This window comes from Lissotriton vulgaris, chromosome 4_1 (assembly GCF_964263255.1).
Source record: "Lissotriton vulgaris chromosome 4_1, aLisVul1.2, whole genome shotgun sequence".
NCBI classification, from domain to species: Eukaryota; Metazoa; Chordata; class Amphibia; order Caudata; family Salamandridae; genus Lissotriton; species Lissotriton vulgaris.
Window position 1 is genome coordinate 148,096,986 of NC_141691.1, and position 16,796 is coordinate 148,113,781.

At 49.1% G+C, this 16,796-nt stretch overlaps 1 protein-coding gene across 1 annotated transcript in view; it reads right to left on the reverse strand.

Annotated features, from left to right (window-relative positions):
* The window catches only part of ATRX (ATRX chromatin remodeler), a 1,771,102-nt gene that overhangs the window by 1,563,139 nt on the left and 191,167 nt on the right, over nt 1-16,796 (reverse strand). Inside the window, exon 6 of the mRNA XM_086918408.1 lies at nt 1,704-1,817. Coding sequence (XP_086774534.1) covers nt 1,704-1,817 — 114 coding nt within the window. The remainder of the gene's footprint in view (nt 1-1,703; nt 1,818-16,796) is intronic.

Sequence of the window (16,796 nt, forward strand, 5' to 3'; positions counted from 1 at the left end):
GTGAGCACTGTTCGCTTTTGCTAAAGACTGGCCCCGGCTACAAGTCCCAGAATGCAGAGGGGAAAACAAGAAAGAAGTGCAACTGAGAAGTCAGCCAACGGCAAGCAGCAGGCGGCATTAAACGCCAGTATACTGCTTACTCCAGGTCTGTCTAGGCTCGACCTAAAAGATCTTTGAATAGCTTTTAACTCCGAGTTAAAGACTACAGCTGTCCTGTCCCTTGCTAAGTGCTGAAACTGGCACTTTGTCAGAGAACAACAAATCGGGGCTAATGTGAGCTGCATAAAGGCTCTCCGGGAGCCACAGCTCTTCATTCCGCGCGCTCCGTATAATTGCAGTTTAATTGGGTGACAAGAAATTAAAACTGTGTCTACATTACCAGAGATTATCTTTCGCTCCTGAAGCCTGCCTCCAATTTAAAAGGGGCCCATTTATCAGTCCAGGGGCTGTTCTCCAGTGCCTTTGTAAGTAGGCAAGAATATAGAGGAGAACGAGAAGGGGGAAAAAAGTCAACTCATAGCCAGGAACAAATATGGACAGTGTCTGCTGTGTGTATATGTGCTGTGGTGTGTGTGCGTTTGTGCGCCTTTGTATGTGTGTGTGTGTGTGTGTGTGTGTGTGTGATGTGTTTTTATTTTGTGTGATGTGATTGCGTGTGTTGTGTCTATATGTGGGCACATGCTTGTTTTTTGTGGGCGTATTTACGTTGGTTTTGTTGTGCTTCATGTGAGTGTGTGGATTGTGTGAGTGTGTGTATACGCGTGCACGTGTACGCACACGTAAGAGTAGCAGATTAAAGGTCAATTTTCCCTTTCTTCTTCTTCTGCATTTTGTGAACAACATGAGGGAGGAGGGTGGTAAAGCCATCGGAAGGGTGGGGGGAGGGGGGTGTAAGTTAAATTACGGGTAGTAGGAGGAGAGTGCGGTGATGCTAAGCACAGCTTATTCTGAAACGTCCAAAGATGGAGCGTTTCCAGCCATCACTGAAATGCTGTCCCAAGCTAGTTTTAGTGAATATATGTATTTAAATAAAACACATCTCACAATTACTTGAAAGCTACTATCTAATAAAACCTCTATAGCTTCCAAAGCGCCAAATTCCGGAGTACAATTAAATCTTCAGTTCAGACAAAATGTTGCTCTGACGCAAGTCATAGACGAATGTTAATGATAATCACATGCATAGCACGGATTTAAATGTAGTTAAGAAAAGATGCACTTTAAAAATATTTAAAATTCTGCTGCACCAGAAGCTATCGTTTTCTGGCACCTTAAGTAGCAAACGTTACAACTAGCTGCTCATTACAGAGCTCTTAATGGTGAAAAATGACTTCTATCTTGTGGAGATTTCAAACGGTGTTTATTCGTTTACACAACCATCTCTCTGCAGCAGTCGCCCAGCAATTTGCAAAATTAAAGGAAATAAACCTCCATCTCATAGTCCCAAGTACTGGCTGCTCGACTTGGCTAACCTCTTGAGTCTCAAGCCCCTGAAAAGAAGGACTGCTCCAACAGAATTTAAGCAAAACAATGACCCCAAGAGGCCAGTGGGAGATAACAGTACTGCCCAAAAATATTGCCTTTTGACTACTTGGTACTGAAAGTCCCAAACAAAAAGGCATCACAATCTTATTTTAGTAAACTTTCCTAGTAGCTAGCCTTCTTGTTCGTGCATAATGTTAAGAGCATTTTTCACCATTTACCTCCTCGTTTTTTGGGGATTTCCATTTTAATTTTAGTTCTACTTCGAAATTCCGGCCCTTTGAAATCATCCTTATCTTCGTTCAGCACTGGCTCCGGCTGGACCACCACAGTACCTGTAAGAATTTAAAACATATCAGTCTTGTTAAGAAAAACCTGAATTTCTCTTAAACTCAAATATGCTGATCATAAATGGTTTAAATGGTATTAAAGTAAAAATGAATGGTTAATACTTCGTACTCTTAATTCAATAGACTATCAATAGTAACCCATGGGAGCTAAAGCACAGTCCTGGGCACACGTGGTGAGGATATTTGAAATATTACAATACGTTTTCAAAGCATTATATCAATGCAGTGGTCGACACCAGTACAAGTTCGAGCAAGCATTTGCAATGCAATAGGTCGCGCATTATTAAAGGTTAAGCTATTGGCATTGCTAAATAATGCAACATCAATAGCTCAAACTTTAATAATACGATACCTATTGCATTGCAAATGCTTGTTTTATGTTTTATTTTAATACCATTCGGAGGCCATGGAGCCATTTCTGTGGCCTTTTATTTGGCGGATAAAAGTTTGAGATGAGGGTAATTTATGGGTCCGGAGAGCTACGTCCCGAGTGGCTGCCCGCGAGCAAGTGATTCCAATAAACTTTGTTTTAAGGCTTGAGTTGACAAGCTAAAATATAATTCCCCCCATAAATTAGTTTAAGAGCATACTGGGGGAAAAGCGCACGCAAATCTGCCTGACCAGTTCATTCACATCGCATTGCCCTGTGATTGCGGGTGTGGGAACCTGGCGGCGAAGCTTTGGCATTTTGCGTTCTCCTTTGTGGCGAACAGGTCTATCTCTGGATGACCCCACCTTTGGAAGTACAGTTGGAGTACGGATGGATGTATCTCCCACTCGTGCATTTGATGGCTGTGCCTGCTGAGCAGGTCCGCCATCTGGTTGTCCTTGCCCGGGAGATGCTCCGCCATGAGGAAGATGTTCCTCTGAATGGCCCACTTCCACATGCTCTGAGCCAGATGAGACAGCTGCGGAGAGTGTGTGCCTCCCTGCTTCTGAATGTAGTACATGGCTGACATGTTGTCCGTCCCGATCAACACGACCTTGTTGCACAGATGTACTTTGAACGCCTTTAAGGCCATGAAGATTGCCATCAGTTCCAACACATTGATGTGCATCTTCCTTTGCTGTAGTGTCCATAGTCCCTGCACCGTGTAGTGGAGTACATGCGCTCCCCCATCCCTGGAGAGAAGCGTCCGTTGTCAGGATGATCTGTTGCACAGGCTCTTGGAACGGTCGGCCGTTGCAAAGGTTTCGTGGATTCCACCAATGCAGAGAGTTGTATGCCCGATCGCTCACCAACACTAGGTCTTTCAAATGCCCGTGAGCCTGAGTCCACTGACGTGCTAAGCACTCCTGAAGCGGACGCATATGTAGTCTCGCGTGCGGGACTATGGAGATGCAGGAGGCCATCATGCCTATCAACTGCATGAACACCTTCGCTGGAAGCGAGTGTTGAGGTCTGAATCGTTGGATCAGCGTTTGGATACTGGCGATTCTCACTGAATTTGGCTGCGCAGTGGCTGCCAGAGTGTTTATTGTCGCGCCCAGATACTGTTGTACATGGGCGGGCTGGAGATGGGATTTCGGGTAGTTCAGAGAGAATCCCAGATCGTGCAGGAGATGAATGGTGCGGGACACGTGGTCGGCGCACTGTTCTGTTTTTGCTTGAATGAGCCAGTCGTCCAGGTACGGGTAGACGTGGACGTTCTGGCGTCGCAGATGCGCCGCCACAGTCGCCAGGCACTTCGTAAAGACCCTTGGCGCTGTGGTGACCCCGAACGGCAGAACCCTGAACTGATAGTGCTGGTCTTGGATCGTGAATCTGAGATACTTCCTGTGGGAAGGATGCAGGGGGATATGAAAGTATGCGTCTTTTAGATCCAACGTAGCCAGGAAGTCCCCCTGTTGAAGCAAAGGGAGTACCTGCTGCAACGTGAGCATATGGAAATGCTCCGAGAGTATGTACCAGTTGAGGGGCCTGAGGTCCAGGATGGGCCGCAGGGAACCGTCCTTTTTGGGGATTAGAAAGTACAGAGAGTAAACTCCTGTACCCCTTTCCTGCAGTGGGACGAGCTCTATTGCGCCTTTTTGCAGCATGACCTGAACTTCCTGCTGCAACAAGAGCAAGTGCTCGCCGGACATAGGACGGCTTCTTGGAGGTATGTTCGGTGGAGTGGAGGTAAGTTCCAGACAGTAACCGTACTGGATAAGAGACTTGACCAACCTGTCCGTGGTGATGGATTTCCACGCGGGCAGGAACTGCTGGAGTCTCCCCCCGACCGGTGTTGTGTGGTCGGGGGGCAGTGACAAGGCATCACTGCTTGTTGGCGGCGGTGGACCTGGAGCTGTTGTTTCCACGTCCCCTGCCTTGGATGTTGTTGCCTCTGTAGCCACCTCTACCCTTGTTGGTGTATGAGGTTTGGGTATTGCCTTTGTAGTACTGGGTGGATTGCGATGCCTGACCCCTTGAGGTGCCTCTGGTATTGGAGCGGCGAAAGGAGCCACCCCGAAACTGCTGAGACTGAAGGGCCCCCATAGACTAACAGTGTCTGTATCTTTTTTCATTTTCTCAAGCGTCGCATCCACCTCAGGGCCAAACAAATGGTCAGGATTAACCGTCTGGTTCAGGATGGTCGTTCGCATATCAGGTTTAAACCCTGAAATCCTAAGCCATGCATGCCTTCTGAGCAACACACTAGTGTTGATTGCCCTGGATGCCGTATCAGCCACATCTAGCGCACATTTTATGGAAGCGTTTGTGATAAGCTTTCCCTCTTGAATTAACATCTCCCCTGCCTCCTTGTACTGGTCAGGCAAGTGCTGCAGTAGTGCTTCTAGGGTGTCATAATGAGCCCTATCGTAGCGTGCAAGTAGGGCCTGCGTGTTCGAGATGCGCCAAATGTTAGCTGCCTGTGCAGCAATCCGTTTCCCTGAGGCCTCAAATATTTTCGACTCTTTGTCTGGGGGAGGAGCGTCACCAGTTGTCTGTGAGTTCGCCCTCTCGCGAGCGTTGGAAACAACCAAAGAGTCCAGTGGCAAGTGTCCCTTGATATATGTTGGATCCGAGGGCGCTGCCTTATATTTTTTATCAATGCGTGGATTGATGACACGCGCCCGAGTGGGCTCCTTGAAGACCTCCTGCGCGTGCTTGAGCACTCCCTTGAGCATTGGCAAAGTTTTGATTGACTTTTCGGCCACAGAGAAAGTGTCAAATAAAAAGTCCACATCCACAGGATCGGAGTGCAGCTCGACATCGTGGTTAGCTGCAGCTCTCTCTATTAGCGCGTTGAAGGCAGCAGAGTCCTCCGTTGGCGAAGTTTTTGCCGCAAAGAGATGCGGTTCCTGACCTGACTGCGGGTCCTCAGGGTCGCCTCCGGCAGACCAAGGTTCATGTTCCTCCTCCGGATCCGAGTACGCCGGATAGTTGTACTCTACCTCCTCCTCGTCGTCATCCCCCGCGGTAGAGCGAGTTGGGGAACGCGGCAGGTCACTTGGGGACGCCGGCGCCAAAGGCGCTGAAGTACCCGCAGAGTCCCTTTTGTTTTTTAGAGGAATGCGAAAGTGTTCCAGCACCGGCTCCGTGGTGATTTTTCTCTTGAGGAGGGACAGTTTCCCAGTATTGGCGTCGATGATGACTTCACGACGTTCTTCTTCCGCGAGTGGTTGGAGCCGAGGTTTAGACACCACCGGAGACGCTTTGGGCGTCTACACCTCCTTCGAGGGCACCCCAGCCACCTGCTTCGAAGCGAAGGCCTTCGGCGTCTACTTCGGCGGTAGGGTGAAGCGGATAGGCGCTTGTGCCTTGGACGGCTTCAGCGCGGGCTTCGACACCCCAGCCTCAGGGTCGGGAAGCTTCGCGGCCTTTCGAATCCGTTGCAGGGACTCCTGGACCTTCTTCGAAAGGGCTCGAGAGGGAGTGACCGCCTCGCTTGATTTCCCCGATTTGGGAGTGGTGTCGGCGAGAGGCACCGTCTTCGGAGTCGACGCGGTACCGTCCTTGGCTCCGACGGTCGGGGCCGGGGAAGCCAGAGCTTTGGGATCGCATTGACGCTTCTTCGAAGCCTTCTTCGGGTCGTCGACCGCGACCATCTTCGGCGCCGACGCAGCCGCGTCGGACGACTTTGCCTTCGGCACCGACCCTGATGACTTCGGGTCGGCCATCTTGGCGGGACGGTCCATGTCGGCCATTTTGGAATTTTTAGGTTTTGACGCCTCCAGAGCCTTCTGTACTGCTTTCACTTTCGGTTTCGAAGCCGGAGCTGTTGAACCCGAAGGCTTCACTTTCGTTTTTGGAAATGTGAGTGGCACCTCCAAAATGTCCGTGGCCAGGCTCGTAGGCGGGGCTGCTGGACTAATAACATGGTCTTGGGTAAGGCCCGAAGGCGATCCCTCGACCTGGGCCGCAGGAAGGGGGTCGACCCCTGAGTCAGTCCGGGGGTGCTCCTCCTCAGAGCTATCCCCCACGGTGGCAATGGCCGTATCGTCGTCCCCTACCTCGTCGTCGGCTTCGTCAAACTCCTCGTCCCCTGCGTCGTAGGCCTCCCCCTCGGACGCAGGGCTAGAGTCCGAAACCTGCTGGACATCGTCGCCTCCGACGTCTTCCTCGAAGATGTTGTCCGGCGGGGGTGCAGACAGTTTGGCCTGGAGTCTCGCAGCCCGACGAATCTTGAGGGTCTTCTTGCACCGGAACTTCGAGCAGGCCATGCACCTGGCCTCGTCGTGGTCCGGCGACAGACAGGTGTTGCACACTGGGTGCACGTCGAGGTGCGAGTATTTCGCGTTGCAAACCGGGCACCGTTTAAACGGAGTCCGTTCCATGTCTGGAGCGTCGTGTAGGCCCATCCGCGCCGACAGCACGCGGAAGGGCTGCGAGAGTTCGGAGCTGGAGAAAACAGTAAACCCGAACGAAAACGATACCGGCGCCAAGCCTAAAGACCTTTTGGTCTCGAGTTAAGTGAGTTAACAACTATCGGTTCCGACAGAGGGAACCGACACACATCCGAACCCAATGGCGGAAAAAAACAATCTGGGGATGGAGCCGATGCCCATGCGCACTGTAGTCCAGGGGAGGAGCCACCTATCTCGTGATACTTCGAAGACTCTTCCAGGACAACAATGTGCAATCATCCGGACCCAACACTAGGCGGCGATCTATGCACAGATATGAATTCAGCAGCCCACATGCCTCGAACATGTAGAACCTGGAGCAGGGTCAAGGTAAGCAAATTTGTTGGACCAATTTATCCATAGCGCATTCCCCTAGGACAGATTGTGTGGGTACCTGGATGCGAAGTTTTGGCATTTTGCGTTCTGATGAGTAGCAAAGAGATCTATCTCTGGTTGTCCCCATCTTTGGAAGAATGGCTGCAGAATTTGGTTGGGCAGTTCCCATTTGTGTATTTGTTCCGACTCTCTGCTTAGGATGTCTGCTATCTGATTTTGAACTCCTGGTAGGTGTTCGGCTAACAGATAGATCTTTTGAGGAATGGCCCATCTCCAAATGTCCTGTGCTAGTCTGGATAGTTGGAGAGAGTGTGTCCCCCCCCTGCTTTTCAATATAATACATCGCAGTCATGTTGTCTGTTCTGATCAGAACTGCTTTGTTGAGGATTTGCATCTGGAAAGCTTTTAATGCTAGAAACACTGCTAGTAGTTCCAGATAACTTATGTGCAGTCTTTTTTGCTGTACACTCCATTTTCCCTGTACTGTATATTTCTCCATATGCGCTCCCCATCCGGTGAGCGATGCATCCGCTGTTAGTATCACCTGTGGAATAAGTTCTAGGAACGACCGTCCCTTGGAAATGTTTGTTGTGTTCCACCACTTCAGAGAGCGATGTGTGCGGTCGTCTACCAACACCAGATCTGTAATCTGACCTAGCGCCTGATTCCACTGTGTCGCTAGACACTCTTGCAGTGGACGCATTTGTAGTCTGGCATATGGTATAAGCAGTATGCATGAGGACATCATCCCTAACAGCTGCATGAACACTCGAGCTGTTAGTGAGTGTTGTGGTTGAAATTTTTGAATCAACGTGATCATTGCTTGGATCCTTACTGGATTGGGGTATGCTTTGGCTCTTTGTGTCTATAGTAGCCCCTAGGTATTGTTGAATTTTGTTTGGTTGTAGGTGGGATTTTGTGTAGTTCACCGTAAACCCTAGCTGGTGCAGCAATTGAATGGTCTTTTGTGTGTTCTGAAGACATTCTTCCTGTGACTTGGCTTTTATTAGCCAATCGTCCAAGTAAGGGAAGACATGTATTTCTTGTCTTCTTAGGTGTGCTGCAACTACTGCTAGGCATTTTGTGAACACCCTTGGTGCTGTTGTGACACCAAATAGAAGGACTTTGAACTGATAATGTTGTCCTTCCACTACAAATCTGTGGTATTTTTTGTGGGCTTTGTGAATTGGGATGTGAAAGTAAGCGTCTTTTAGATTCAGTGTAGAAAGAAAGTCCCCTTTCTTCAGTAAAGGAAGTACTTGTTGGAGCGTGACCATGTGGAAATGTTCCGAGTTTATGTATGCATTGAGAGGTCGGAGGTCTAAGATTGGTCTTAGAGACCCGTCTTTTTTGGGGATTAGGAAGTATAGAGTATAATCCTGTCCCTTGCTGATGTTTTGGAACCTTCTCTATGGCATGCTTTTGTAGCAGTGATAGTACTTCTTGTTTTACCAGTGTTAGATGATCTTGACTCATTGGACGCTGTCTGGGGGGGATGTTTGGGGGGGTAGCTGTGAGTTCCAGGCAATAACCATGTTGGATAATCTGTCTCACCCACCTGTCTGATGTGATGTTTTCCCAGACAGGTAGGAACTGTGATAAACGTCCCTCGACCGGTGTTATATGGTCTGGGGGGGGGGGGGGGGGGGGCGGGGGAGAGTTGTATTAAGTCACTGTTTTGGGGTTGAGGAGTTGCGGTTATTATCTCCGCGACCTCTACCCTTGTTGTTGTTACCTCTGTAACTGCATCTTGAATTACCTCTGGGTGATGTTGGTGTAAAAGGAGGTAGATTGTTGGCTTGTGCCTGTATTTTTTGACCCCCCTCTATAGGTGGACCAACGAAAGGAACCCCTTTGAGTTGGCTGTTGTAAGGCTCCCATTGATTTAGCCGTTTGTGTCTTTTTTCATCTTTTCTAAAGTATCATCTGTTCCTGAGCCGAAAAGTGTTTTTTGGTCAAAAGGTTGGTTCAATAAAGATGTTTGTACTTCTTGTTTGAACCCTGAGACCCTAAGCCATGCATGTCTTCTTAACAGGATACTGGTGTTGATGGATCTTGCTGCAGTGTCTGCTGCGTCTAATGTGCACTTAATGGAAGTGTTAGCTATTATCTTCCCTTCCTGTATGAACTGGTCTGCCCTTTTTTGATGTTCTTTAGGGAGATGTGTGATGAGCTTTTCTAACTCATCATAATGCGCTCTATCATAACGTGCCAGTAGCGCTTGTGTATTAGCTATGCGCCAGCTGTTTGCTGCTTGGGATGCTACCCTTTTGCCTGATGCATCTATTAGCTTGGACTCTATCAGGAGGAGGAGCTTCTCCTGTAGATAATTAATTTGCTCTTTTACGAGCGTTTGTAACTACAAGCGAGTCCAGAGGTACTTGTCCTTTGATAAATATTGGGTCCTTTGGAGCTGCCTTATATTTTTTATCAATTCTTGGGTTTAATACCATAGCCCTCACATGGTCTTTGAATATGTCTGTTGTGTAATTGAGAAGACCCTTTAGCATAGGAAGTGTGCCTGATGTTCTTTGTGCAGCAGGTAGCGTTTCTAAAAGGAAATCCTCTATTTGAGGTTCTGTATGTAAATCTACTTTGTGGTATTTAGCTGCCCTATTCATCAACTGCACAAAACCTGTATTATCATCAGGTGGTGAAGGTTTTGAGGGGTATAATTGTGGGTCGTTATCATCTGACCCTGAATCATAATTTTCCCATGGGTCTTCCTCATCTGGGATAGTGTTGTCATCTCCACGAGGTTCTCCCTCCCCTGCATCACTGTCTACATCTGTTTGAGGTGTAGATGGTCTTGGTGTAGAAGGTGGAGGAATAGTTGGCCTAGTGTGAGGAATAGGAGAAGAGGGTGAATCTCTAGGTTGAGGAGAAAGAGGGGGAGTTGTATTTGTCCCCATTGTTCTCTTTTTAGGAGGAGGAGCTTTGTCATCTAGTTCATTCTTCCTCTTTTTCGGTGATTTTGTCACCACTTTGCCAGTTTGCGGATCGATAAACAAAGTCTTGTTTTGGATCTGTCTGCTGCTCCTGTGTCGGTACCGAAGTTTTTGGTTCCGAAAGGTGCCTTTGCTTATGACCGTCAATGTTCTGTGTTTTTGGCACCGAGAATTTGCTCGATTCTGATTTTTTCGGTGTCGAGTAAGTCTTCGACGTCGAAGCATGTTTCGGTTTCGACATGGAATGTTTCGATACCGAGCTTTCCTTTGTATGGAGCTTCGGTGTCGATGTCGACCGTTTCTCGGATCTGACATGGTGGGAGGCCGAGAGTTTCGGTTTCTGTTTCGGTTTCGTTGCCGGGCCCGAAGTCGGGGCGTCGGAAACTTTCTTCGGTGGTCTGACCGGGCTCGAAGGCGGGGTCGGTACCACATGGGGTCGGTTTTTTGTTAAGGGGACATCGTCACTCACGGTTTGTTGGACGTCGATTTCCTCGACATCAGACTCATCCCCTTCTGACCCCGACTCGTCTTCATGTTCTTCTTCTTCGAGGTGTTGGTCTTCGAACAGCTCTGTGATTGCCTCCGACTGCATTCTTGAAACCTCGTGTCTTCGGGCTCGACGGTTTCTAATCGTCGACTTGGAGGAGAATGCTGCGCAGGCTTTGCAGTCCCTGGATTGGAGTTCAGGGGATAGTCAGAGATTGCACACCTAGTGTAGGTCCTTGTGTGGGAACTTAGCACTACACGTTGGACATTTCTTAAATGGAGTGCTTTCCATGGACTCCGGACTGGACTACGTCGAGAAAGGCCTCTCGTCGACGTAGAAGAAAATGTTTTATTGTTGGAGTCGAAACGCGTCGGAATGGAAATGAAATCGCGTTCGATAACTATACCGTCGAATTGGAAAGGGAATACACACCGAAATATCACTTTTTCTCGAAGTCGATCTGGAGCACTTCGATCTTCATCCGAACCAGATGGCGGAAAAAAACAATCTAAGGATGGAGCCGATGCCCATGTGCAATAGCACCCAAAGGAGGAGTCACCAATCTCGTGACGACAAAGACTTCTCCAAGGGAAAAACAAGTGCAATCATCCGAGCCCAACACCAGATGGCGATCTATTCATAATGTACCATCTGCAGCCCATATGCCTCGAACGAAAGCATTTTCAACCAAAAAACTGGCACTGTGCCTTTAAGGCAGCCCTGACTCCAGGCTTCCCATCATGCCTCAGGGGTGACAGGTCAGTTGTTCTTTGCATAACCCGGATGTCAGGGCTAAATACAATTATAAAAAACGTACAGCTCTCATTTACCTGGGGAGGCGGGTGGGTTGCTTATGACTTTGATGAGGATACCCCAGGAAGAGAACTAGGATTAAAGGTAAGTAACTTATCCTTCTCTTCCAGAGGATCCTCATCAATAGTCATAAGCACTGAATAGAATAGCAAGCATAACAACCACCTGCAGGTAAATGAGAAGTACATCTTCTATCTTAAAAGACCCAACATCACAGCCCAGACTGGCTGTTAAACAGATTCCGCAAGAAGGCTTGGCCTACTTGGGTATCTGCTCTCGTGTCGGAATCAAGACAATAATGTCTGGTAAATGTATGGACGGACCGCCAGTTCGCCGCCTTACAGATATCAGACATGGGCACTGTGAGAAGGTGGCCTGATATGCAGTGCTCACTATTCTAGTGAACACTATGTATCAGTCCAGCAACCCTTATTGATGATTGGTTGTAAGTCAACCTTATAGACCAGCTATCCTAGTAGCGTGGATACGAGCAGTCTAAGGCTAAAGACTCGAGAGGGCGCGTTAAGCCAGCTGTTTACCACACATATACCCCTTGAATACCAAGTGAAAGGACACCACACAAGTGTTATGAAAATAAACAGTTATTTATTTAAAGATCACAACAGCCCTGTACTCTTTATGAGGACAGGGTACTAAGCACAAACCAAAACTCTTACAAAAATACTTAAGTTAGCACAGTATATACAAATGCCCGAGGGGCACGGAAAACCATATACTCTGAAAGTGGAATGCGAAATTCCTAGCAGGTAAGTACAGTACTAATAGCTTTTGGAATCGCTAGGACTTGACTAGGGAATCGTTAGATTATGTCTAGGAGGCCTAGGGGACTCGGGTGCAGTGTGTGCACTCTCACGCGAGATGCGGGACAAAAGTCTATGGTAGCTAGGAATTAGAAAGTTAGTGTTCTCGGGCGAACCCGACCTGGTAGGGAGAAAACGAAAGTAGATTCTGACCCTTGGATAGTGAGGCTATGCTGGGGCACCGAAATGCCGAAGTTACCTAGCCCAGGGGCTGCAGCTGCATAGGTCTGAAAAGACGTCGGGAATCCTCGTAGACGGACCAGGAGCCGGAAGAAAAGATGCTGGCCGGTGACCAGTGAAGAAAGTTCAGTCGGATCCAAGCCTGGATCTTGAAGATAGATGACACCTGAAAGCAGAGGGGACCAAGTTCGAGACTACTAGCCAGTAGTCAGTGGGCACCAGGAGGGCACCGGATGGTAGCCACCTCGACTAGGTGAGTGGGTGACGCTTGACTCGAAGATCTCACGGACCAGGAGGCGTTGTCGGCGACCAGGATGGAGGATCGAGCTGTCCCACGAAGATAGAAGCTGTCGGCGTCGCTGGACCCAGGATTGGGCAACAAAGCCTTGGCAAATTCAAGCCCACGCGGTGGACCTAAAATGGCGTCTGGAGTGGACCAGGAGGGTCCGGGGTGCCTCTCTTGAAGAAGGAAGCAAAGGCCAGCCTGGAGCAACCAGACCAGCAGTCGTGAAGTCGTTGGGCGTCGTTCAGAGGGCCACAAGCCAGCCGGCTAGTAGCCAAACAACGCGGTGCACAGCAAACAGCAGAAGGGCCCCACGCAGATCGTGGAGATGCAGGGGGGCTGATCTTGGGTGCTGGAGCTGCGCAGGGTCGGGGCTTCTCGGACCCCAAAGCACTCACCAGTGGAGGACACGGTGGGCTTGCAGTAAAGATGTCGTGCAGTCTTGGCGATCGTCGGTCCCTTGAGGTCTCGTCGCACTCACGGTTCTCAGCTGGGCTGTAGAGGTGAGTAGAGGTCAGAGGGGCCAGGGAAGCCGGGTCTCGTCGAGCTGGGTCGTCGGATTCGTGATGAAGGACTTGCAGCAGACCGCAGTGTTCTTTAGGATGGTGCCTGCGGATGCAGGGTGACTACTCCTTAGCCACAAGGGAGAATCTTGAAGAAGAAATCGTGAAGTCCTTTCGAAGAAAGTGGTATCTTGATTCCAAAGATGATCTAATTTTAACAGGGGGCCCGCTCCCATCTTTATACTAAAAAAGGGGGCTGACCCGGTGACTAGGTCCTGCCTATGGGTGGGACTAGGTGGGGGGTGGTTACACCCCTCTCCCCTGCCGGACTTCCCCAGGCCAGGGGCTGGTGTGCCCCTGGAACTGGTTCTGACTGGCCTATGCGTAGTGAGCACCGGGGTGCCACTCAGCAGTCACCCTCCTGAAAAGCCCTGCCTACCCAGGATACACAAAACCATGTCTGGGACGGTGCTAGCACCGCCCCTGACAGGAAACCCTTTGTCCAGGCTCCCCTCACTGGAAGGACTCCCAGCTGCAGGGGGTCAGACTCGTGTCTGTGGTGGCAGCATCCATTTTGTGGAGCTGAGGCTTCAGTTAACTTTAACCGGGGTTCACAGTTACATACATGTCGTGTCCCTCTAGAAGGGTGGAATGCTAACCCCGTCGCCAGAATTGGCGAGGGGTTAGTATTCCAATTCGTATGACACCTTACTCGACATGTTTTGATAAAGCAATACCAAAGATAGCATTTAACCGCGAGGATTATAATGCACTTAAGAGTATATGGTATGCGTTATCATGGAACAGCTATTAGGACTTGATTCCGCAAGCTGCAGACAGGCTCAGCTCATGCCAGAGCACCATCTCACACGATTCCAAGCACTCTGCCTTCAGGATTGTCAAGGCCTGCCATAGGAGTGACTGATAGGAATCTGTGTGTCCATTTTAGGGTTAGGTATAGGTATACTACACCTACAGCAAAGGGTGATTACACAACTTTGCCCCAGCTGTCATGCAGCCAGTTGTGTCAAATTTAAGAGGCCAGCCAGGGGTGGCATAATACATGCTGCAGCCCCTGGCAGCCCTGGGTACACCCATGCCCTGAGTTACAGGGTCTGATAGGGTGGCCCAGTACCAATTGGAAATGTACCTAGGGTACATGGAATCCATTTTAAAGAGAGAGCAGTAGGCCTGGGGTCCTGATTGGCAGGGTCCCAGGTCGACTATGTCCAAAACCAGCTAAAACACAGGGCAAAAAGTTGGGGGCAACCATAGTCAGGATGTACCTTCCTACAGGCACATTATTGAGAAAAGCCGCAGTCGCAGCCCTTCCCCTGGTGGAATGCGCTTTGGGAGAATACCCCAGGGGTTTTTGTGCTAGCTGGTAAGCAAGTTTAATACTTGAAACGATCCATCTGGAAATGAAACGTTGGGAGGCAGCATGGCCTGTCCTGATCGATCCATAATTAACGAAATGATGATCAGAATGACGAACCACTTTAGACCTGTCAAGATAGAATTTTAAAACCCTTCTCAGGTCTAAAGAATGTAGAGACCTCTCAGCTGGAGTAGAGGAATTCGGGAAAAAAGTGGGCAGAGAGGTGGTCTGATTTACATGAAAATCTGACACTACTTTAGGCAGAAAAGACGGATGCGTCCGCAGCACCACCCTATTGAAATGGACACTGTATAGGGTTCTGAAGCACAGAGGGCTTGCATCTCGCTCACTCTGCGAGCTGACGTGATCGCTACCAAAAAAGCCGCTTTCCATAAAAGATGTTGTAAAGTAGCTTTGTGAATGGGTTCAAAAGGAGGACCCATTAACTTTGATAGTACTAGGTTCAACTCCCAGGATGGAGAAGGGGGACGCAGTGGAGGGTATACTTTTTTCAACCCTTGCAGGAAGTGGAATTAAATTTTAAATCTGCTTTCGCCAGACACAACAAATAAGGAAGAACTGCTTCTTCTTGGCATTAGATATATATATATATATATAGATATAGAATCTCTTCCACTTGCACGCATACGAATTTCTGGTGGAAGGACGCCTTGCCTCTTTCAGAATGAACATGCAGTCCTCTGGCAAACCTAGAAGGCCGTATTGGATGACCTCAGGAGCTATGCTGCCAAGCTCAGTGACGGAAGGTTGGGATGGTAGATCCTCCCGTTTATCTTGGACAACAGGTCCAGGATGCATGGTAGCCACTTGTGAGGAGTCACTGACAGATGAAGCAGGTCCGTGTACCACCACTGCCTCGGCCAATCGGGAGCAATCAGAATCATTGTTGTGCACGAGTGTGTTAGCTTGCTCACCGCCTTCGGGATCAACGGGAGAGGTGGAAAGGCGTACACAAATTCGTTTGACCATTCAATCAAAAGAGCATTTCCTCTCAAGCCTGGCCGGTGGAATCTGGAGGCGAGGCTTCGGCATTTGGCGTTTTGGTCGTCCGCGAACAGGTCTATGGTGTGACGACCCCAGGATTGAAAAAGTTCCTCTACCACTTCGTCATGAAGAACCCAATCTTCCTCGTCGTCGAAATGACGGCTTAGAGCGAATATGCTACTTACCAGTATGCATCTGTTCTTGGCATGTAGGGCTGCTGACATTCATATCTGTGCATAGATCGCCGCCTAGTGTTGGGTCCGGATGACTGCACATTGTTGTCCTGGAAGAGTCTTCGAAGTATCACGAGATAGGTGGCTCCTCCCGTGGACTACAGTGCGCATGGGCATCGACTCCATCCCCAGATTGTTTTTAGCCATTGTGACCAAGATGGAGTGAAACTCAGTGAATGATGACCATGATATGAGTATATGTGAATACTGCAGTGTGAGAAGTTGGCCTGATATGCAGTGCTCACTATTCTAGTGATCACTAAGTATCAGTCCAAACAACCCTTATTGATGATTGGTTGTAAGTCAACCGATAGACCAGCTATCCTAGTAGCATGGACAAGAGCAGTCTTTAGGCTAGACTCTAGAGGGCGTGTTAAGCCAGCTGCTATACCATCACATATACCCCTTGAACACCAAGTGAAAGGACACCACACAAGTGTTATGAAAATAAACAGTGTATTTATTTAGATCACAACAGCCCTGTACTCTTTATGAGGACAGGGTACTAAGCACACAACAAAACTCTTACGAAAATACTATAAGTTGCACAATTTACACAAATGCCCGAGGGGCACGGAAAACCATATACTACAAAAGTGGAATGCGAAATTACTAGCAGGTAAGTACTGGACTAATAGGCTTTGGAATCGCTAGTACTTGACTACTGAACCTTCAGCTTACTAGCAGGAGGCCTAGGGGACTCGGGTGCAGAGTGTGCACTCTCACGCGGGATGCGGGACAAAGTCTATGGAGGCTAGGAATTACAAAGTTAAGGATATCGGACGAATCCGACTAGGTAGGCTGAAAACGAAAAAGGATCTGGACCCTTGGATAGTGAGGCTATGCTGGGGCACCGAAATGCCGAAGTTACCTAGCCCAGGGGCTGCGGCTCCATAGGTCTGAAAAGACGTCGGGAATCCTCGTTGCAGTCTATGGAGCCTGAAAGAAGAAGTTGCTGGCAGGCGACCAGTGAAGATTGTTCGGTGGATCCAAGCCTGGATCGGAGATGGAAGACACCTGTAAGCAGAGGGGACCAAGTTCTGAATCACTAGCCAGTGATTAGATGGGGCACCAGGATGGCACCGGATGGAGTCACCTCGACCAGGTGAGTGGGCGACGCTGGGCTCTGCAGTCTCACGGACCAGGA